Source organism: Camellia sinensis, chromosome 7, assembly GCF_055761805.1.
Source record: "Camellia sinensis isolate YWXY chromosome 7, ASM5576180v1, whole genome shotgun sequence".
Classification (NCBI taxonomy): domain Eukaryota; kingdom Viridiplantae; phylum Streptophyta; class Magnoliopsida; order Ericales; family Theaceae; genus Camellia; species Camellia sinensis.
This window is the reverse complement of record NC_138967.1, coordinates 77,661,981-77,685,239: the sequence shown is the minus strand read 5'-3', so window position 1 is coordinate 77,685,239 and position 23,259 is coordinate 77,661,981. Positions and strand designations below refer to the sequence as shown.

The 23,259-nt window shown below is 41.1% G+C and overlaps 1 protein-coding gene across 1 annotated transcript; it reads left to right on the top strand.

The window, feature by feature from the left end:
• The first annotated feature begins 7,389 nt into the window (after positions 1–7,389).
• On the top strand, positions 7,390–8,195 carry LOC145795899 (uncharacterized). The gene is made up of 2 exons (XM_082880838.1): positions 7,390–7,815; positions 8,145–8,195. The coding sequence occupies exons 1-2, from the start codon at positions 7,390–7,392 to the stop codon at positions 8,193–8,195; spliced, it is 477 nt and encodes a 158-aa protein (XP_082736964.1).
• The last annotated feature ends 15,064 nt before the right edge of the window (positions 8,196–23,259 follow it).

Here is a 23,259-nt window from a genome sequence, read left to right as displayed (position 1 = left end):
GAGTGGTATCAGAGTGCAAGTTAATAACTCACACACTTGTCCAAATGAGCAATAAGCGTCAAGAAAAGATCTAGGATGCATTCATGTGATAAGTCTGAATTTGAAAGCATCAAGTATATGCTTAAATGTTTTGATATGAACAACTATGCGTTATAAGTTATGATTTGCTTGCATTGCAAATTATTTGAATATGTATGCTCTTTAATATATGCATACTTGTAAATCCTTTGTATGAAGTATAATGTAAGTTTAATCAGATGGTGAGAACAAGAGGTGATGAGATAGAAGAATCCTCTACTGCCAGAATAGACAGAATGGAAAGACTGATACAGGAAATGGCAGAAGCTTTGAGACAGCAATAGGAGTGGCAACAATAGTGGCAGCAACCACACCCGCCACCTCCACCTCCGGCACCACCCGTGCCTGATAATCAGAATGATGATCGGATAATAGCTCTCACCAAAGAATTCAAGAAGATGAAACCACCACAGTTCCATGGTGGATTAGATCCGTTGAAAGCCGAGGCATGGGTTCTCAGCATTGAGAAATTGTTTGAAGTGTTCCCTTGCTCGGAGACCCAGAAAGTGCTTCTAGCCACTTTTATGTTAGAAGACGAGGCAAGAAGATGGTGGTTGTTAATGCGAGAAAATCACAAGGATGTTGACTGGGTGAAATTTTTGGAAATTTTCTACGACAAGTACTTCCCACAATGTGTTCGAGATAGGAAAGTAGTAGAGTTCATGGAACTAAGGCAAGATAGTATGACTGTAGCCGAGTATGAGGCCAAATTCACTGAATTGGCCAGGTTTGCACCTCATGTGATTGATACCGATTACAAGAAAACGAGACATTTTGAAGGTGGGCTTCGAAGTGACATTTTAGAGAGGGTGTCTTGAAGCTGGAAGCCTACATTGGGGTGCTAGACAGGGCTATCATATCAGAGGCTAACATAGCTAGACAGGCTAAGCCAACAACAGAATGGAAAGGCAACAAAAGGCAAGGCTTCTTTTCAAAGAAGAAATTTCTGAAAAAGCAAAACACGGGCTCCTCAAATACTTCGAATTCTTCCCGAGACACAGCTCCCATGTGCAACATTTGTAGCAAAAGGCACCGTGGAGTTTGTTACCGTGCATTAGGAGCCTGCTTCAAATGTGGAAAACAAGGGCATATGGCCCGAGATTGTAATCATAATGGTGGAAAGATAGCTACTAGTTCCACTGCATCGATCCCAAAGCTGAGAAATACTTTGAGATCTGCCACCACCGGGGATACCGTGAGATAGGGGAGAGTTTTTGCGCTTGTTCCGGGTGATACACGGAATGCCAACGCAGTTGTCTCAGGTACTATTTCTATATGTAATTAGGATGCTTTTGTGTTAATTGACTCCGGATCCACACACTCTTTTGTGACATATGCATTTGCATCTAGACTGAATAGACCCTTAGAATTACTGCCATATCTGCTATGTGTGTCTGCTCCATCTGGGGAATCTGTATGGTGTGAATCTATAAACCGGTTTTGTGATATACGTGTTGAGGATGCTATCCTATATATGGATTTGTTGCCCTTGAATTTTAGACATCTTGATGTAATTTTGGGCATGGATTGGTTGACCAAATATTGTGCCACCATTGATTGTGTGACAAAACGGGTTGTGTTTAAACCACTAGAATAGAAAGAGATTGTGTTTGTGGGTAATGGGGTAGTGCCTCCGCCTTATTTGATATCTGCAATGAAAACATGTAAACTGATCAGGAAGGGGTGCCAAGGTTATTTGTGCTATGTGTTATCTGAACAATCTGTGAATGTTGAACTGAATGATATCCCTATTGTTAGAGAATTTCCAGATGTGTTCCCAAATGAATTACCAGGGAAATTAATAGATAGGGAAATAAAGTTTAGTAATGAAACTGTGCCAGGCACCCAGCCCATTTCAAAAACTCCCTACAGAATGGCTACTGCCGAAATGAAAGAATTGAAAGAACAGTTGCAGGACCTGCTTGACAAGGGGTTTATTCGACCTAGCACTTCACCTTGGGGTGCACCAGTATTGTTTGTGAAAAAGAATGATGGAACTTTACGTTTGTGCATCGATTATCGGGAATTGAACAAGGTAACAATAAAGAACAAATATCCCCTACCCCGTATTGATGACTTATTTGACCAGTTGCAGGGATCACAGGTGTTTTCTAAGATTGATTTGAGGTCCGGATATCATCAGCTGAAAGTTAAGGCAGAGGATGTCGAGAAAATCGCATTCAGAACGAGGTATGGACATTTTGAGTTTCTTGTTATGCCATTTGGAGTGACTAATGCTCCGGCAGCATTTATGGACTTAATGAACCAAAGTTTTAAAACCTACCTTGACGAATTTGTTGTGGTTTTTATTGAGGACATTTTGATATATTCCAAGGATAGACTTGAACATGAACATCATTTGAGAACCGTCCTACAAATACTTCGGGAGAGGAAATTATTTGCTAAACTAAAGAAATGTGAGTTTTGGTTGGATCAAGTTGTTTTCTTAGGGCATGTAATCAACAAGGAAGGAATTTCAGCGGACCCACAGAAAATAGAGGCAATTGTGAGTTGGCCTACACCGACCAATGTGACAGAAGTCCATAGTTTTATGGGCTTAGCTGGGTACTACAAGAGGTTTGTGAAGGACTTTTCGAAATTAGCTGTGCCTCTTACCCAATTGACACGTAAAGGCCAACCGTTTGAATGGAACGACGAAAGAGAATCTGCCTTCTATGAACTGAAAACGAGATTGACCAATGCACCAATTTTGACACTACCTTCAGGTACGAAAAATTTTGTAATTTTCAGTGATGCGTCTTATAAAGGTTTGGGTTGTGTGTTAATGCAGAACGGAAAAGTTATTGCTTACGCTTCCCGACAATTGAGGCCACACGAGAAGAATTATCTAACGCATGACCTAGAATTGGCCGCAGTTGTTTTTGCTTTGAAAATCTGGCGGCATTATCTGTATGGAGCAAAGTGTGAAGTCTACACGGATCACAAAGGTTTGAAATACTTTTTCACACAGAAAGAGTTGAATATGCGACAGAGGAGATGGCTGGAACTGATAAAGGATTATGATTTAGAGATTCAGTATCACCCCGAGAATGCTAACACAGTTGCTGATGCCTTGAGCAGGAAAGCAACGGGGAGTATGGCTTGTTTGCTTACTGAACAGAAAGAAATCTTGCAAGATTTTGAGAAGTCTGAAATTGAAGTGGTAATGTGTGAACAGGGCGAATTGATAGCCGTTATTACCGCCGAGCCGGCAATCTTTGATGAAATCAAGCAGATACAAAAAAATGATGAATTCCTCAAGAAAGTGATTGATGAATTTGAGACAAGTTCGAAGGCAGAGTTCAGTATTGAAAATGAAGTGTTAAAATTTCGAAACCGAATGTGTGTCCCAAACATTCCAGAACTAAGGAAGAGGGTTTTAGATAAAGCCCACAGATCCATATTTGCTATGCATCCGGGTAACAATAAAATGCATCGGGATCTGAAACAAACCTATTGGTGGCCTAAAATGAACATGGAAATTGCAGAATATGTGTCCAAGTGTCTTCAATATCAGCACGTTAAAGCTAAACATCAGAAACCAGGTGGTCTACTTCAACCTCTCCCTACTCCTAAATGGAAGTGGGAGCATGTGACTATGGATTTCGTTGTTGGCCTACCTCAGACTTCTTGAGGTATGGATTCTATTCGGGTTGTAGTTGATAGACTGACTAAATCTGCACATTTTCTACCAGTTAGAACCACGTTTAATGCTTATAGATTGGCTACCATTTACGTTGATGAGATTGTCCATTTACACGGAGTTCCGGTATCCATTGTGTCGGATAGAGATCCAAAATTTGTATCTAGATTGTGGAAGAGTTTGCAGGAAGCTATGGGGACAGAACTAAGATTCAGTATTGCATTCCATCCACAGACCGATGGGCAATCAGAACGAACAATACAGACTTTGGAAGATATGCTTCGGATGTGTGTTTTGGACTTTCAGGGGAGTTGGGAAGACTATTTGCCACTTACAGAGTTTGCACACAAGAACAACTTCTATTTGTTGGACAGAAGTCGAGGATAGAGCTTTACTTGGGCCTGAAATTGTGCAAGACACTTCTGAGAAAATCAAGATTATTCGGCAAAGGCTCAAAACAGCTCAGGACCGACAAAAGAATTATGTAGATGTTCAGAGAAGACCTCTTCAATATGAGGTTGGTGGCCATGTGTTCATCCGTGTATCTCCGATGAAAGGCCAAGTCAGGTTTGGAAAGAAGGGCAAGTTGTCGCCCCATTACATTGGGCCATTTCAGATTCTGGAAAGGCTTGTCCCAATTGCCCATAGAGTTGCTTTGCCACCGGGATTTGAACAAATCCATGACGTGTTTCATGTGTCGATGTTGAGGGGTTACCTCCGAGACCCATTTCATGTGATTGATTATCACCGGGTAGCTATTGATGAAAATATGGAATACGCCGAATGGCCGGAACGAATTGTTGATCGGCAAGTGAAACAATTGAGAAGCAAGTCCATCCCAATGGTGAAAGTGGAATGGAAGAAACATTATGGGACGGATGCTACATGGGAAAAAGAAGAGGAAATGCGACTACGCTATCCACATTTATTTCCAGACGACGGTAAAATAAGTTTGGAGGACCAAACTTCCTAAAAGGGGGAAGACTGTGATATCCCTGTTCCGTAATATGTTAATTGGTCCTTAATATGAGCATGATTATGTGTTTAATATGATTTTGTGAGCCATTATGTGAAAATATGTGGTTTTGAATTTCTATATGTTCACCGTAGGAATATCTGTTTGATTGTCTGCTTTGGAAATTAAATTGAAGGCCTTATCGGCCACATAACCCGAAATTGATTGTGCCAATGTGATTAGCGTAATTTTTAGAACCTACAATGAAATTTAATTAGAAATTGAATCAGATCAGAATTAATTGATTTAATTGATGAATTAGTGCCCATTTATTTATTATTATTAAATTGTAGTTAGTGGGATTTGTTGTAATAAGGCACTATACCCACAATTCTCTCTTTAGCTCCATTTTGGCTGATTTTGAACTCAAAGAAGAGAGAGGGCCGACCATAGAGAGAGAGAGGGAGAGAATTGTGTAATCTTGGCTCAAGGTTTGGGGAATTTCAAGATTAAACTCAAGAATTTGCTATAGTTTGGAAGATTGAACCTCTAGGTAAGTGAATTCATGAGTTTAATGTTGTGAATTGTGAATTCAAGTTTGATTAATGGTCAAGAACATGAATTAGTTTGATTATAAGGAAATTCAGTTGTATTTGTAGAATTTAAAGTCATAGAACACATGCATGCAAGAAATTGCCATAAATTTCCATGTTTGAGCATAAAGTATGTGATCCATGTTGAGTTTGATTGATGACCATGTATTTGATCATCTCTTCACCAATTAAGTTGAGGTTATTGTGTGTATTTCATATGCAAGTGCAAATCATAGGAGTTTGAGTCTTGCATGTTTGAATCTAGTGTGTTGTTGATGAGTTTGAGTTAATTTGAGACATGCATGTGATTAAATTGTGAAATTGAGCTCCATTGGGTTGTAATTTGGTGTTTATACCATGTTAGAATATGTATATGTGAAGTTTGAGCCAAAATCATACATTTGGAACCTTTGAACATCAAATTGAAGCTCAAGAACATGTTCAAGAAAACCCAAAAAAAATTGATGTTCGCTTGAGCGGGGAAACCGCCGCTCGGGTGTGAATTTCGTGCTCTGAGTATTTTTTTGCAGACTTGGATGTCCGCTCGAGCGGGTAAGTTCACGCTCGAGTGGGGAACTTTATAGACAGACCTTCAGCTCGAGCGCCAGACCTCACACTCGAGCGTAATTTTGATGCATCCAGCACTTTTTGCAGACATGGTGTCCGCTCGAGCGGGATAATTTCAGGCTCGAGTGGGGAGCCATGTAGCGAGGCCTTCCGCTCGAGCACTAGACTTCAAGCTCGAGCATAAATTTGATGCATCCAGTACTTTTGCAAGCCTCAAGGGTGGGCTCGAGCGGGGAAGTTCACGCTCGAGCGGGGACCCTGTTTTTTGAAATTTTGAAAAGACATTATGTGTTTCATTTTCTGCTCTCTTTCACTTCCTAGTATTCTTTGGCATGCATTGAGCATTGTAATTGAGTTAAATAGATAAGAATGAAGCATAAAGAGGAAAATGTGAATTTAGAACGGATTGAATTGTTTTTAACCCTTTTGTGTTCATGGAATGTGTAGGGTCGAGCTCCAGGGTGAACCAACCAACCGATTGCTGTGAGTAATATCTTAACAGAGATATCTGAAATATGTTGTTGTCCAATTGCTTACTTCTATGTAAGTTTTTTAAGTTCATTGATTCGATTTGTGGACAATGTTTGCTATACCAAATAAGTGGGCCAGAGGCCAGTCTGATCTAAATAATAGAATGAATGGGCCGAAGGCTGTTTTGACATGAAAGAATGGGCCGAAGGCCGTTTTGACATGAGTGAATGGGCCGGAGGCCGTTTTGACATGAAAGAATAGGCCGGAGGCTGTTTTGACAGGAATGAATGGGCAGGAGGCCGTTTTGACATGAATGAATGGGCCAGAGGCCATTTCGACATGAACGAATGAATGGGCCAAAGGCCAGTTTGTCATCTGAATAGGCTAAAGGCCGTTTTGACACAAATGAAAGTTTAAATGGGCCAAAGGCCAGTTTGTTCGGAATCGCAGTCACTTGACCAAAATTGTGTATAAATGTTAAATAGAAATATGAATTGGGCCCAAGGCCGTTTGAAGCATGCTGTTCTACATATCGTTTGTATAACTTCTGTATTTGATATTATTCACTGAGCTATCGCTCACGCTCATTCATGTGTTTGTAGGTGAGCCTAGAGAAGTCCCAACCCAGCCCCAGTGAAGTCTATGTGGAACAACAAAGGTTTTTGGCAAGTCAGCCCTTGTGTCTCATGCACGAGACCTGTCTTCGTCCTTTTGTTATGTATTATTATTCTGTCATGTCGGCGAAGACTTTGCATCTGTTGTATATAGTCATGATGGGTTGACTTAGACTTATATGATCCTGTATGTACAGAACCTTATGTAGTACATATTTTGTTGTAAGTTATTAATATGCATATGGATGGTTTGTTATGATGTGCCATATAAGCACAGCTCTATGGACAAAGCTTTAAATTGCTTCCGTTTGGCCCCTATTGACTCTGTTAAAATACGTTTGGTTTGGGTTGAGGCCGTAGGTAATCTCATGATTACTGGCCGGTTATTTCCTTAACCCACGGGGGCGGGTTCGGGTCTTGACACTGCCAACCCAACACCATTGAAGCAGTCTGGGACTTGCAGTACCAATGGCTGTCTTAATTTGGAACAACTTTGCTGCTCTCAAAGTGCAATTCTTTGGGTGGCTGGCTTGGCTTGGTAGGGTTAAAACTTCTAGTTTCCTCCATAGAATTGGAATCCTAGCAGGGAGTTCAAATCTTGATTGTGTGTTCTGTCATAATGGGGTTGAAACAGTGGAACATATTTTACTTTCCTATCCTTTTGCTTGGTTGTTTTGGTCCAACATTGTACAATGGTGGGGATTGCAGAGGGTGTTACCAGGTTCAGTGCATGGATTGTTGCAATGGTGGTCTGGTTGTAGAATGAAGAAGCTAGAGAAGAAAATTTGGATGGTTATACCTTTGGCTACTCTCTGGTCTACGTGGAAGCATAGAAATGATTGTGTTTTTAATGATTCTCAACCAAATTTGGAAGATCTGTGTGAAATAGTGAAGGTTAGAGTTTCTATATGGCTCAAAGCATCACCAATTCAAGTAGAGTTTTCTATAAATAACTTGATCTTTAATTTGCAACTGGTGAAGTATTGTATCAAAAATGGAGGTTCAATGTTATGGATCAAGTCTGGTGTCCTGCAACTGAGGCTCTGTTTAGTTGGTTTGTTTGCCATCACCAGTTGGCTTTCTGGTTGAATGGTTGTTGTTTGTTGCTTGGAAGTGTTTGTTGGGTGGAGTTGCTCACTGGTTTGTCACTGCTCACTAGTTTGTTGCTGCTGTAGAGATCTCTTGCTGCTGTTGCTGATGTTTTGTTGTTGTTGTCGATGTAGGATTATTTTGCTGATTTTATAGCTGTTATGTTTTTCTTTGGGTATTTTTGATTGGTTTCTCACCAATCTTAGTTCAAGTGCTAGCATATGATTGTGCTTCCTTTGCGATGCCAACCTAGATGGGATTGTTGAGGTTAGCTATGTTGCCTTTTGCATTTCCCTGCTTTGTTGATGTAATTTTTGCATGCATTGTGCTTTTTCATCAATAAAGCTTATGTTTTGCTGATCAAAAAAATTGAAGCAATTGATGAAGTTGACTAGCCCAATGTCAAAAGATAAGAGATTGATCCAAAAGCCTCATATATATTCCAAACCTGTGTAGATAGATAGTGTAACACTGCAAAATTTTTCCCTCCGCTCGAGCATAAGAGGTAACGCTCGAGCAAACCTGTGAGGCTTCCAGTACTTTTGCAGTCTGTCTAAGATTCTGAGAGTTGTGAATTTTCGCTAGAGCGCATGAGAGGTCGCTCGAGCGGTCGGCTTTGTTTGCAACGCCCTGAAAATTAACCCTGTTATCACATTGGCAACATAATCATATTATCCCAAAATGGGTCATCTTTGCCCGTGAACTGAGACTTAAGTAATTACAATTCAAATATTACATTTCCACAGTGCTCAAGGTCCTGTCCTAGTTCAATGACCTAGATAACTTAACAAAACATGAGCCCTCAAGGCGTACATTAATATAGAATTAAAAACAAAAGTTCCATTACAAAATCCCCAAAAATTACACACAGACACAAGATGTTCTTGACTTCACTTCACTCCCCAAAGTAAGCTAGATCTAGCATTTGAACCGGTGCTTCATCGAGGTAGACCTTCCTCAATCCCTGAAAAATAAGTTAGGGTTGAGCGAGATGCCCAGTAGGAATACATTTATCCAGATATCTACTTCGTTGAACAAAATATGGTATCCATGTGAAATAACAACCCAAACAAAGGTATTTCAGCAACCAAACATATATTTATAGTCTATATCTCACAAGAGTCCTTATAATTTAATTTAGATAAATTTATGTTATGATAACTAGTTACATGAAGAAACATTCATAACCAAGAAATCAGTTTACATGCATCCCATCGCATGAGCTCAATTGGGAACAACCGTGTCTTTTAACACACAACCCCCACATTCGCCGGCTACTATACGGCGGGACTGTGTGGACACCCAAACACGTTTTCCCACATTCGTCCACCGATAAGCCTAGACAGGGCAATTGGGCACCTTTTAAAACTCCCCACGCGGGTACAACACGGCACCACTTTTACACATTACTAACCCACACATAGACTTATGCATGCTCAAACATTAAAACACATGTCAATCCCACAATCAACATCATGTACCATCATCACATATAAAACTCAAGGGCCAATAGCATTCAAGCTATCATTACTTTAATTACATCAACGCCCACACGTTATCTCCTCACCAATGTCATGAATTACTTGAGTATTTCACTAACTAGGCAATTTTCTAACCAATTGGGAACATAGGGTTTCTCTAAATTTTGGGGGTTTCTTCCCCTAGTCACAAATCTAGTTCTTTAACTATATCTTCACTTATATTGGAGAGAGAAATTTAGGAATTTCAAGCAAAATGTTGAGTGAAAGAGTAATTACAGGGAAAGTGGGTTTTATTCAATCAAAACTTCAATTAGGGTTTCAATCACACATAATACCATGAAATTTCCTCAAAAATGAAGAGATACAAGAATAAAGATATCCCTACGTCAACCATCAAGCCCCAAATTCGAACTCCTTCACGACCCCATCGCAAATCCCCAATCCAATCGGAAGATAATGCTATCCTTCAAGTGTTCTTCATCCCCAACTATCTCAATGGTATGGAAGCTATTTGTAAATGGAGATCTAGGGATTCCAAGAGAGGAGAGAGAGAGAGAGGAGATCAAGGAAAGAGAAAGGGAAGTGTGAAAATCATCTAAAGTTGCTGTGTTAAAAAGCTGTCATCGCGCTCCCCCCTCGAGCGTGACTTCCCACGCTTGAGCATCTAGACATGATCAAGAAGGCCTGCTCGAGGGACAGCTTCCCCGCTCGAGCGTAGAAAGAGGGGTCTCAAAGGTTTTGCAGTGCTATAGTGTAATTACTAGGGGCTAGCATTTCACGCTCGAACGGGACTTCCTACGCTTGAGCGGACACGCCTGCAACGATACAAAATACTGAGGGTAACAATTCTATGCTCGAGCGGCGATTTCCCCGCTTGAGCGGACCTGGAAACAAATTGTCACATTGTTAGTTTGTTCGCTCAAGCGCAAAATTAGACGCTCGAGCGGTCTACCTGGTTGAGTCTGAATTTCTGAGACCAGTGGGATTGCTCTTGACATTTTTATTATTGTGTTTGGAGCCCCCTTGTTTTATTTTGGGACATTGGTTGAAGTGGTAACATGGTGGTAAAGTAGGATTGAACCAAAAACATTAATTCAGATAATTTTCCTACGAATAGCCGTCACACTTTTGCCCTTTTCTTTTTCCATACTTTGAATTTGGGTGTGAGGCTAGAACCATTGGAAAGCTTGTTTTCTGGGCTTCGATTTGGAGACAAGAATGACCTAAAACGAAGTCCGGGTGAGAGAGTTATCGCCGTTAGAAGTTTAAAAAGTGATTTCAGTAGCGCAGAAAGTGGAAGCAAGTACGCTCGAGCGCAGAAAGTGGACCTCGAGCGGACTGCGCAAATTCAGTAGCTTAAAAAGTCATTTTTTAGATCATTTTTTGCACTTTCCTTTTCCCTCTTCCTTCCTCTCACCCTGGGTCTGAAAGCCCTTGATTTCTTGACCCAAATAGCTTACATTTCTCAAAGATTTGGCCAAGATCTCTTACCAAAAAGTGAAGAATACATGAAGCTCAACATTTTCAACCGATTGGATTTTGGATTTGCGAAGGATTCTTCTTGGAGCCTTAATTTCTTGGTTGATCCTTGAGGTAGGGGTTCTAGTTCTTCTTCAATACTCCTATTTATAGATAGATTTGTGGTATTTTCTTATATAAATACAAAATTTGTAATTTTGAGCATATTATGATAAATCATGAGATTGGGGGTTTAGAGTTTGAACTGTTGGGGTTTAAATTTTGGGTTATGATTATGGGCTTATGAAATTGGGGTTAAAATTAATAGAAGAATTGGAATAAAAAGTGTTTGGGTGACGAGCTTTAATTTCTCTTAAAACCCTAGCTTGGCACAAGAAGACAATAATGGTTTTGCCTAAAATGAAAGTAGAATCATGAAATTGAGGTATTGAATTGCACATATACAAGTTTAATTGAATTTTGGAAGTGTTTGGAAATTCATGTAAAAGTTGCGATTGAACGCTTATTGTTGATATTTTAAATTATGTGATAATATGAAACAAAGTTTTGGGGGAAGAAATTGTTGATGGTATGGATGATATGGATGTTGTGATGAAATATTGAAGTTGCGGTTTAAGAGTTCATCTTGAATTATGTTGGATTGCATTTAGTGGTGTTGAATTGAATTATGTTGAATTATATTGAATTGTGTTGAACTATATTGCATTGTGTTGAATCATGTTGAGTTGTGTTGAATCATGTTGAGTTTTGTTGAGTTATGTTGGGTGGTGTTGTGTTGGTACCCGCGCGGGAGTTGGAAAAGGTTTTTGGAGGCCCACGTCCCACCACATAATAGCCGGCAAATGTGGGGACAGTTTTGAATTAAAGGTGCCCAAATGCCCTGTCTAGGCTTATCGCTGGATAAATGAGGGAAAAATGTTTTTGGGTGTCCACATAGTTCCGCCATAAAATAGCTGACAAAAGTGGAAAAACAGATGTTTTATTTTAAAGTTGAAAATGGTTTTTAGGAGTTCACTTCCCACTGTATAATAGCCGGCAATATAGAAATCCTGGTTTTTCCCTTCATTGTTTAATTGTATTCCGGACTCGGTTCCGTGGATTATATTGTGTCTTTATCGCATCTCCGTCTTTTAATTCTTTGTACTTGAGTTTGGGATATGTTAGGCAGGTTTGAAACAGGTTGGTTGTGTTTAGAAATTGTAACGCCCTCAATAATAAACCCATAATATCATACAGTCAAGTTACAGGAAAAGATATTATATTACAATCATCAGAGTATCCTTACGAAATGCATTACACGTTGACAACAAAAGTAACTGTCCTATAGGCTTACAACTTTCCAAGTCAACACTTGGTTACAAAATGAGAGTACTAACTCAAATACATATTAGGCCCTTGGCTTGAATTTACATGAAATACATCCAAAGAAAACAAAACAACAAAAGTAGTTTGTCAGCCTCTAGCCTCCCAAGCTATGTTCTTGAAGGTGACATACCGTCGGTACCTGAAAATGAAGTCCCATATAGGGTGAGCCACAGCCCAGTAGAGATATACTAAACCAAGCATAAGCAATGACTAAAATAATAACATTCAATAGATGGTCCACACTTATATTCCAACTTATGTCATATTACGGTTTCATGACAGTCACGTCCATGTTACAATTCATTTTTCATTTCTTATTCGACTCCATGTTTGAAAACAAGACTCAGAATTTGGCCAACAATTTAATGAGATTATGACTCATCACTAGAATACTTTCGAGATTCATGGTGGATACACATTTTGGGGCTGTATCAATAACACATAAAAATCACGTCCATACTTCACAAATAATAATGATATACATTTTAGTGCTATATCAAATCAAACAAACACTTCCATGCTTCACAAATGATACACATTTTAGTGCTGTATCAATCTCAAACAAAATCCGGTTTAGAGGTCCATCCCCTATCTTCCAATAAACCGTGGAGTACACCTCCCATCTCCTCCCACACAATACAATGTATATAAGCATATACAAATTTAATTAATCAAGGCAAGATACACATTTTAGTGCTATATCAATGTGTAGACACCCCATTTTTGACCGTCCTCAAGACTTGGACGTCACCGTTTGAACACTCGGTGATCATCCATGTTCGTGTTCGTTTGGAGTTCCCGGAGGTCTCGGCTCGCGCGCCCTGCCTCAGGATCTCCGAACTTGACCGTTTAGTGTCTGGTTTTGCACCGAACACTCTTGTCTTGCCTTTGAGAGGCAGGGTAGGGTTTGTGGACCATCCCCACCCACCACCAGCAGTGGCTAGAGGCCACCGGCTGGTTTTTGCTTCCATCGGCACTTTTGATTGCCGGTCGGCACATTTTATTGCCGGTCGGCATATTTTGTTGCCGGTCGGCACTGTTTTTTGTCGAAGTGACATTTTTGGGCAACCGACCACTGTTCATCCACTTTATGGAGATATTTTGTGCCAGCTGTGATAGCTGGCACCAACTCTTCCCCCCCCCATACACGTGTATGGAGGGATCTCCCTCTAGCCAAGCTTGTTGTATAAGCTTTGCAAGAGGGAGTCCTTTAAGAGAGGGGCTTTCCTCTTGGATCTAGGTTAGACTTTGGCAACCAAAAACCAGAGCTTTGAGATATAGATACATATCATCTCTATATCTCCCTCTCTCTCCTCCTTTGCGTGTGTTTCTTAGCTCAAAAGGTGGTTTTTACCTTACTTTTGCACCATTACACACACTATTACACCTTATTCCGAGATTGAGGGACTTGGAGGGTTGTTTCTTGAGTTTTTGGACTGGTTTTGATCAAAAGAAGAGGGCTAGACCATTTGTTCTTCAAAGGTTCTTCAAGGGTGAGCATCTTGCTTTTTATTCCCCAAACTTGCAATAGTTTTCTACCTATCTTGCTTGCTGTTTTCGCTCTTGTGTATAACATAAAAAAGGTTTATATTTTCATGCTTTAGAACTTTCATTAAGGTGGTTTGGTGTTTTGAGTGCAAACTCACTCTATTAGGCCTTGTTTGGCCACTTTTGTTGCCTCTTTGGTTAAGCTTTGGTCATGTTTGTATCTTGATCCCTTCACCACTGGAAATCAGTGTATTTTTAGTGTTGAAAAAGTTGGTTTGAAGTCTTGCATAGGGGAGGGACACCCCTCTCCCTTTATGGTCTTGTTTCCTTGAGTTGTGGTCCAAAAGGGTGACATGCATGCTTGCTTGGTTTTTTGCTTCATTTCAGAACTTTTTGGGTGTTTTTAGGTCATGTGGGATCTCTGTTTTCGGCTGGATTTGTGCCTCTTTGTATGCTTGTAATACTTGCTTTGTATTGCTCCATTTTGCTTAGAAGTGTATCTCATGATTAGGCCATGATTCTTGTGTGTGTTGGGTTGGTTCCATGAAGATGTTAGCACTATTTTTTCATGCTTAAAACCTGTTGGTTATCCATTTGGTCATGTTTGACATGTTTGATATGGTTTCCATGCATTTTGGCTTGTGAGCCCTCAAGTACATGAATCACTAGCACGCCTTAGTTGATCCACTTTAATGAGTTGAAGTTGTTTGCCATGCTATTTTAGTCCAAGAATCATGTTTGCATGTGTGCATGCTTGACCTCTTTCATGCCTTGGGGGTGTACTCTCTTATGCCTAGGAAAGAGTCTTGGTGGTAGCATTTCATGAGAGGTATTGTAGCTGCCATACTAGGAGGTTTCGGAGTCCCATCTTGCATGTAAATTTCTGTTCTTATTTGTCTAAATCATGCCATGAGAAGTCATGTTGGTGGGGGTAAGTTGTCTCCTTTTTGTGCCTTAACCTTAGGACCGTAAGTTTGCTTGTTAACATGAGATGTTGCCCAACATTTTGAGCACTTTTTGATGCTATTTTGGGGTGGACTAAGGTCTGTCCTTTTATGGTTCAAGGCCCCCCCATTGCATGCTTGCTTCATGTTTGTTGTATGGTTGTTCCATCAAGCCTCGTAGCATGTGAATCCCATTCCCAAATTGGTCCATATTCGCATCACATTTGCATCTTGCATGCTTGGCATTACACATTTGTCATGTTAGTTGCATAGTACGTATTGTGCCTTGCATCTTGGCATCATGTTGCATTTTGAGCCGTGTTTGCATAACATGCATTGCATTTACTTGGTTTGGGGTGTCAAACTAAGTGTGGGAATCAAGGAACATTCATACTTCAAGTGATGTAATGTGCCTCGATTCCCGGTCACCGGGGCCTTTGATTCCAACTTGATAAGGCTTCGGTTTTCATTTTGTTTGTTGCATGCATCTTTATATCAAATGGCAAATTTGATTCCTTGAGCAACCATGCACCATTGGTGGCTCGAAGATCGAAGGACATGCTTCCTTGAGTTCAAAACATGATAGGAAGTATGGCCATGCTTACATATACCTGAAAACCCCATGCCATGCACTGTCTATTCTCTGTTTGCTGTCAAACTGTCTTCTGCAGGAAGTTTCTGCCGACCGGCAGAATTTAGTGCCGACCGACAATCTTTTAAGTGCCGATGAATCCAAGAACAGCCGATGAAAATTGTAGAGTGCCGGTGGAAATTCTGTCTGGCCGGTGGTGCTCTGCAGTGTGTAAGGAACCTGCTCCAGGACTTGGGCAATTTTCAGAGAGACAAGGCAGTACAAACAGAGGTGGCAGGGGTACGGTACGGGTTTTTCGGGCGAGTCAAGTTCCGAGCATGCATCATCTGCGCATCCCGAGGCAGAGGCTGCGGCCACCCTCTCCTTTCTTTTGTATCTTTTCTCTTAATTAATTAGAATTTTTTGTAATAATTTCGTTTGTTTATTATTTTGGGACTGTAATATTCATTTGGACCCTCTGAGTGAGGGTAAATATGTAATAAGTGTGGGTGAGTGTGTGCATGTCTTCCAATCCCCATTTCTTTCTTCCCTTTTATTTACCTGCTTATGATGGTAGATTAGGGCATTTTTTGAAATTAGCATACCTTATGCTGTGCATGCGTGCATTCATTAGTATTACATGCATTAGGCTCGGTACATCACGCTAACTGCATTTGTATTTCAATCTACAAATCGAATATGTGATAATTGATCACATTACATATGCCATTATTAGGTTAACCGAGCCTATCTAAATTGCATCTTGTATGCGTTGCATTAGGCAAATTAACATGAACTAGGACACGCACATTTTGCTAACTAGTTTATTGTTTTGGCACGGAGTACTAGGTAAGCTTTTATGCTTTAGCATATCGCATGCGTGTGAATGTTACCATGATAGCATGATTACCATGAGGCTAGCTGCTTATGTGATATAAACTGCTTGAATGCCTGTGGATGGAGGTTAAATTACCTAAATTGGAATAATGTATTAAAACTGTGAGTTTTAAACCCACTAGATAAGTGGCAAAATCGTCTTTTCTAAAAAGCCCACGTGAGGGTGGCAAAATCCGCATTTTAGCCTACTTGCGAGTAGCAAACCAATTTCGAAACAAACATAAAAATGTTTTATTCCAATTTGGGCAATTTGGTCTATACTTGTTTGCTGCGCGCATAACATAGTAATTCTAGGCTAAACAATTGGTTTAAGAACACATAAAGTTCTCAAAACGGATATCACGGTTAGTAGAGGCCGGTCTTCGGACCGGGCGAAAGGGGGTGCTCATAGCTGACCTTCCCCGATCGTACCCAAGCTCCCGAGCTGAGACAACTCCGGTGATGACGGACATGTGGCCTTCGGCACCGAGTCAGGGTTTCCTAAATTCTCCCATAAAAAATATTTAGGTGGCGACTCTGTATCTGGCAAAGCAGTCCATGTTTGGCACTACTTTTTCAAAAATCTGTTTCTCAAAATGATTTGCCAGATTTGGACTCTTTGGTTCAGATTAAGAACCGTGACACAAGTCGAGTCCGAACTGTAGTAACCCCAAATGAACAGAACGGGACTCATCCTCCCGGGGCGTTCGGGGACGTCTACACAATGTCAAACAAAACACTTCTACAATTCACAAATGATACACATTGTAGTGTTGTATCAATCTCAAACAAAATCCGGTTTAGAGGTCCATCCCCCATCTTCCAATAAACCGTGGAATACATCCCCCATCTCCTCCCACACAATACAATGTATATAAGCAATTATCATATACAAATTTAATCAACCAATACAAAATTTGATGCATTATATCAACCGTTATATTCGATAGCATATCCAATGGATTAGTTTTAGTTTGCCTAATCATCATGCATTGTCTACAACAATTAAAACTATCCTCCACCGATAGCCCAAAGCAGTTATTTCTAAACAGAAAATAAATGCACCAAATGGGTAAAGTATCAACATTTTATCTAGGTGAGCGATAAATTAATCCAACAACACTCTTTGATCCCGTACCTCTCCAATTTCAATATTTCCTATTCAATTTCTCATTTCCCTAAATTAATTATACAAATTAATTTATCATAACAATTAGGGCTTTTTTCCATATTCACAACACCAACCCTAAGGTTCCGTTTTCCATCAATAATCTAACACCAAGTCCATTTCCCAATGTATTACATACATAAAGGTTTATATGTTTGAAACCCCATCTTTTGAAATTACACAAAGACCCCAAAACCTTCTCAAATTACCCAACAACCCCCAACATATCAAAATGCCAAAATTTAAAGACAAAGCTCATAAAATGGAGTAAGATATCCCTACCTCGAAGTTAGAGCTCAAACGGAGAAGAAGACCAAACTCAAAGTGCTCCAAACTCTAAACTTTTCGGATCAAAACGTAGCCCTCGACGATCAGCACACTTTTTGTAAAGGCCAAAGGGTAGGAGAACACTCTAACTAGATCAATCCTAAGAGAGAAGGGAGATTCTAGAGAGAGGAGCTCTCAAAAGATATTTTGGGAAAGTAAGAGAGAGAAAAGAAAAGTGAAAAGTGATTCAAAAATGCCCAGCTGCCAACTGATATACGCATGACCCGCTCGAGCAGATAATAGAACGCTCGAGCGTCAAGCACAAAAACTGGACCCGCTCGAGCACAAGAAGTCCCGCTCGAGCTCCAAAACACAAGAATAAAGTACATCCGCTCGAGCGCGAAAACCAGTTCGCTCGAGCATAGATTCTCCTCTCCCAATTGTAGACACCCCATTTTTGACCGCCCTCAAGACTTGGACGTCATCGTTTGAACACCCGGTGATCATCCATGTTTGTGTTCGTTTGGAGTTCCCGGAGGTCTCGGCTACGCGCCTTGCCCCAGGATCTCCGAACTCGACTGTTTAGTGTCTTGTTTTGCACCAAACACCTGTGTTTTGCCTTGGAGGGGCAGGGAATGCCTTGTGAGGCATCCCCACACATCACCGGCCATGGCCAGAGGCCCCCAGCTGGTGTTTTGTTGCCATCGGCAATGTATATTGCCGGTCGGCATTCTTTGTTGCCGGTCGGCACTCCTTTTTGTCAAAATAGCAATTTTGAGCAGCCGACTACTGTTCATCTACTTTATGTAGATATTTTGTGCCAGCTGTGATAGCTGGCACCCACTCTGTTCCCCTCCATACACGTGTATGGAGGGATTTCCCTCTAAGGAAGCTTGTTTGGAAAGCTTTCCAAGGAGGACTTCTATAAGAGGAGAGGTCTTCTCCTTGTTCTTGGTTGGCAAGTTTGAGAGAAAAACCAGAGCATATACATATAGATACATCATCTGTCTCTATATTTCCCTCTCTCTCCTTCCTTAGTGTGTGTTTGGTAGCCCAAAAGTGCATTTTTACCTTATTTTTGCACTAATACACACACCATTACACCTTGCTCCAAGATTGAGTCACTTTGAGGGTTGATTCTTGAGTTTTTGGACTGATTTTGATCAAAAGAAGAGGGCTGGACCAACTGTTCTTCAAAGGTTCTTCAAGGGTAATCACTTTGCTTTAGTTTCCCCAAACTTGCACTAGTTTTTTACCTATCTTGCTTGCTGATTTAGGTTTTGTGCATAACATAAAAAAAGGTTATATTTTCATGCTTAAGAACTTTCATTAAGGGTGTTTTGTGGTTTGAGTTCAAACTCACCCTCTTAGGCCTTATTTGGCCTTTTTGGTGCTTCCTTTGTGAGGCTTTGTTTTCTTGAGTGTTTTAGTCTTCTCACTACTGAAAACCAGCAGATTTTCAGTGGTGAGGAAGGTGGTTTGAAGTCTTGTATAGGGGAGGGACACCCCTCTCCCTTCATTGCCTCATTTCCTTGCCTTTTGGCTTAAAGGGCAACATGCATGCTTGATTGATTTTGGCCCTATTTCAGAGTTTTTTTTGGTGTTTCTAGGTCACATGTTATCTTTGTTTTTGGTCGGATTTGTGCCCTTTTGCATGCTTAACATACTTGCTTTACATTCCTCTATTTGGCCTAGAAATGCATCTTGTGTTTAGGTCATGATTCTTGCATGTGTTAGCCTAATTTCATGAAGGTATTGGCATTACTTTACCATGTTTAAGGCCTGTTGGCCATCTCTTTCAGTCATGCTTGCCACGTTTGATGTCCTCTCTTTGTGTTTTGGCTTGTAAGCCTTGAGCATATTAGCCTCTAGCATGTGTAGCTTAGACCATCCTCATGATTTGGCATCATTTAGGATCATATTTCAGCCCATAAATCATGTTTGTATCTTTGCATATGTGACCTCTTTCATGCTTTGAGGATGTGCCCTTTTATGCCTAGAAATGAGTTTTGGTGCATGCATCTCATTGGAGCCACTTAAGCTGCCATATTAGTGGGTTTTGGAGTCCATTTTTGCATGCTAAAATTCTGTTTTTACTTGTCTAATTCATGCCATGAATGGTCATATTGGTGGAAGTAAAGTGCCCCCTTTTTGTGCTTTAGCCTTAGGTCCATTGGCTTGCGTGTTGGCATGAGTGTTTGTCCACCATTTTGGGCACTTTTGGCCACTGTTTTGGGGCGGATTGAGGTCTGCCCCTTCGTGGTTTAAGTCCACCATTGCATTCTTGTCTCATGTTTGTTGCATGATTGCTTCATTAGGTGTTGTAACATGATGATCCTATTGCTTAAATCGTCCATGTTTGTATTGCATTTGCATCTTGCATGCCTAGCATTGCATACTTGCCATAATAGTTGCATGGCATTTGGCATGCCTTGCATCTTAATCTCATGTTGTTTTTTTTTGAGTCATGTTTGCATAACATGCATTGCATTACTTGGTTTGGGGTGTCAAGCCGAGTGTGAGGGTTAAGGAGCGTTCATACTATAAGTGATGTAACGTGTCTTAACTCTCGGTCACCGAGGCCTTTGACTTTGACATGATAGGGTCTCGGTCCTCATTTGTGTGTTGTATGCATTTTTACATCAAATGGCAAGCTTGATCTCTTAGGCTATCATGCACAATTGATGGCTCGAGGATCGAGGGCCATGCTTCCCTGAGTTCAATACATGATGGGGAATATGACCATGCTCACATGTGCCTGAAATCCCATGCCATATACTGTCTGTCCTCTGTTGCTGTCAAAACTATCTTCTGCAGGAAGTTTCTGCCGACCGGCAGAATTCAGTGCCGACCAGCCATTGGTGAATGGCCGATAACTCCATCAGCAGCCGATGGAAATTATACATTGCCAGTGGGAATTTCCTCCAGCCGATGGTATTCTACAGTGTGCAAGGAATCTTTCCCAGAACTTTGGAATTTTTCAGAGAAGCAAGGTAGTGAAAACAGAGGCAGCAATGGTATGGTACGGGCTTCCCGGGCGAGACGGGTTCGAGCATGCATCATTCGCGCATCCCGAGGCGGGGGTTGTGGCCACCTTTCTTTTTTTTTTTTTGCATTCATTCTGTTAAGTAAATTAGAAAGTCTGTAATAATTAATGTGTTTATTATCCGAACTGTAATATTTATTCGGACCCTCCGAGCGAGGGCAATTGTGTAATAAGTGTGCGTGAGTGTGTGTATGTCTTCCAATCCCACGTCTTTCTTCCCTTTTATTTACCCGCTTATGATGGTAGACTAGGGCATATTTAAATTAGCATACCTTATGCTATGCATGCGTGCATTCATACATTTGTCTTGCATGCACCGGGCTCGGCGCATCATTCTAACTGCATTTGTATTTCAATTCCAAATTGAATACGTGTTAGTTGTAGCATTTCACATGTCATTGTAGATTTGCTGAGCCTATCTTAGTTGCATCTCGCATGTGTTGCATTAGCCATCTTAACATGAACTAGGATCATGCATATGATTATTAACTAGTTTTTGTTTTGGCTCGGAGTACTCGGTAAGCATTTATGCTTTAGCATACCGCATGCGTGTGAGTGTTGCCATAATAGCATGATCACCATGAGGCTAGCTGCTTATGTGATATAACTGCTTGAATGCCCGTGGATGGAGGTTAAATTACCTAAATTGGGATAACGCATTAAAACTGTAAGTTTTAAGCCCACTAGATAGTGGCAAAACCATCTTTTCTAAAAGCCCACTCGAGGGTGGCAAAACCTGCATTTTAGCCTACTTGCGAGTAGCAAACCATTTTCAAAACAAGCATGAAATGTTTTGTTCCAATTTAGGCGATTTGGTCTATATTTGTTTGCTGTGCGCATAACATAGTAATTCTAGACTAATAACCGGTTTAAGAACACATAACGTTTTCAAAATTGGATATCATGGTTAGTAGAGGCCGATCTTCGGATTGGGCGAGAGGGGGTGCTCATAGCTGACCTTCCCCAATCGTACCCAAGTTCCCGAGCGGAGGCAACTTTGGTGATGACGGACACGTGGCCTTTGGCACCGAGTCAGGGTTTCCTAAATTCCCCCAAAATAAAATATTTAGGTGGCGACTCTGTATCTGGCAAAGTAGTCCATGTTTGGCACTTCTTTTCAAAAATCTGTTTCTCAAAACGATTTGCCGGATTTGGACTCTTTGGTTCAGATTAAGAACCGTGACACAAATTGAGTCCGAACAGTAGTGAGGCCCATGGGCGCGTCTACAGTTTCTGGCGACTCTGTTGGGGACTTAGAGAGCTTGACTCGAACTCGTGATATCCTGTTTTGATTTCAGTTATGTGTCTCTTTGCATTGCATGTGCATTGGCACGTCTAGGACACTGTGTTTGCCATTTGCCATTCCTGAACGGTTTGCCAGAGGCTTGTCTTGTCAAGGCATGACCATAAGGCTGACCGGTTATGGGCTCTGACAGTATGGGAACACAAACCCCGGTTTTACTGGGGCACCCTTTTCGACCATTCAACCTAGTGCATATTCGGATCCATAGTGACCATTCCAAGTTAGGACAGGCTGCTTATCCGATTATAGGTTGTTTGAAACCGCTGTGTGCATAGTGAAATCCTGGTTCCTGACAAAATAGGACAGGGAAACCCTACCCCAACATTGGGGTGTTTTTTCTCTCTTTACTTGCTATGTGCTTTTAGAGTGTATCTCTACAGGAACGTACATATCAGTTTGCAGGATTGAGTATTAGACCTGAGGGCATCAGTATCAGTTTATGAGAATCAGTTATCTGCAGGTATCAGGTTAAGTTTTTGGGAACAGTGATTCTGGGGAACAGTGATCAGTATCGACGAACAGTGTGTTCGGCTTACCAACTGTGTATTATGAATACCCCAACTGCGCGTTGTATGTGTTTATTCTACGCCGTTGTGCTGTTCGATTGTTTGTTTATTTACTGCTTTATTTATCTTTTTGCTAGGTAGTTTAGCACCATTGCTTCCAACCCGGTAGATATTCCCCAAGCACTCTGGATTAGAGGTCGTCGACTCCATCGATCTGAGGATCTGGTAGACGGACAACCAGTGCACCACTCTCTACCCCCGGTTACTAGATGGAGGACAGCTAGGCAGAGGGCATCAGTTCAACAGTCAGTACAGAGGACTTTATCTACCCCACCTGTGTACAGTAGGGATCAGGGTTCTGTTTCACCTACAGAGAGGGAACATACACCGATAATACAGTCAGAACAGAACAGTATGGCTAGTTTAGAGGAGATGGTGCGCCAACTCCAAGAGAGCATGAAAATGATGCAGCAGGATGCTGTTCGGCAGACAGAGTTCGCCAAGTAGTAGGCCACGGTTGTGAGCGAACAAGCAGAGTTAATCGTGAGGTTACAACAGCAAAACGGAGCATCTGCTTCACAACAAGTTCCTCCCCCGCCAGGAATTCCAACCCTCGGGGAGACAACTAATGTTCAGAATGACACGGACATTCCCATCGAACCACTCCCACCGTCGATCCTACCCCAAATCCAACCCTAGTTATCCAAAACACCCACCAACCCACCGGACTCTCCTTTCGAGTTTGAGACAGATCC

Coding starts and splice junctions, on each gene's coding strand:
- LOC145795899 (XM_082880838.1), top strand. CDS start 7,390: ATGGCTGTCTTAATTTGGAACAACTTTGCTGCTCTCAAAGTGCAATTC. Junction 7,816..8,144: donor ATCTGTGTGAAATAGTGAAG/GTTAGAGTTTCT, acceptor TTGTCGATGTAG/GATTATTTTGCTGATTTTAT.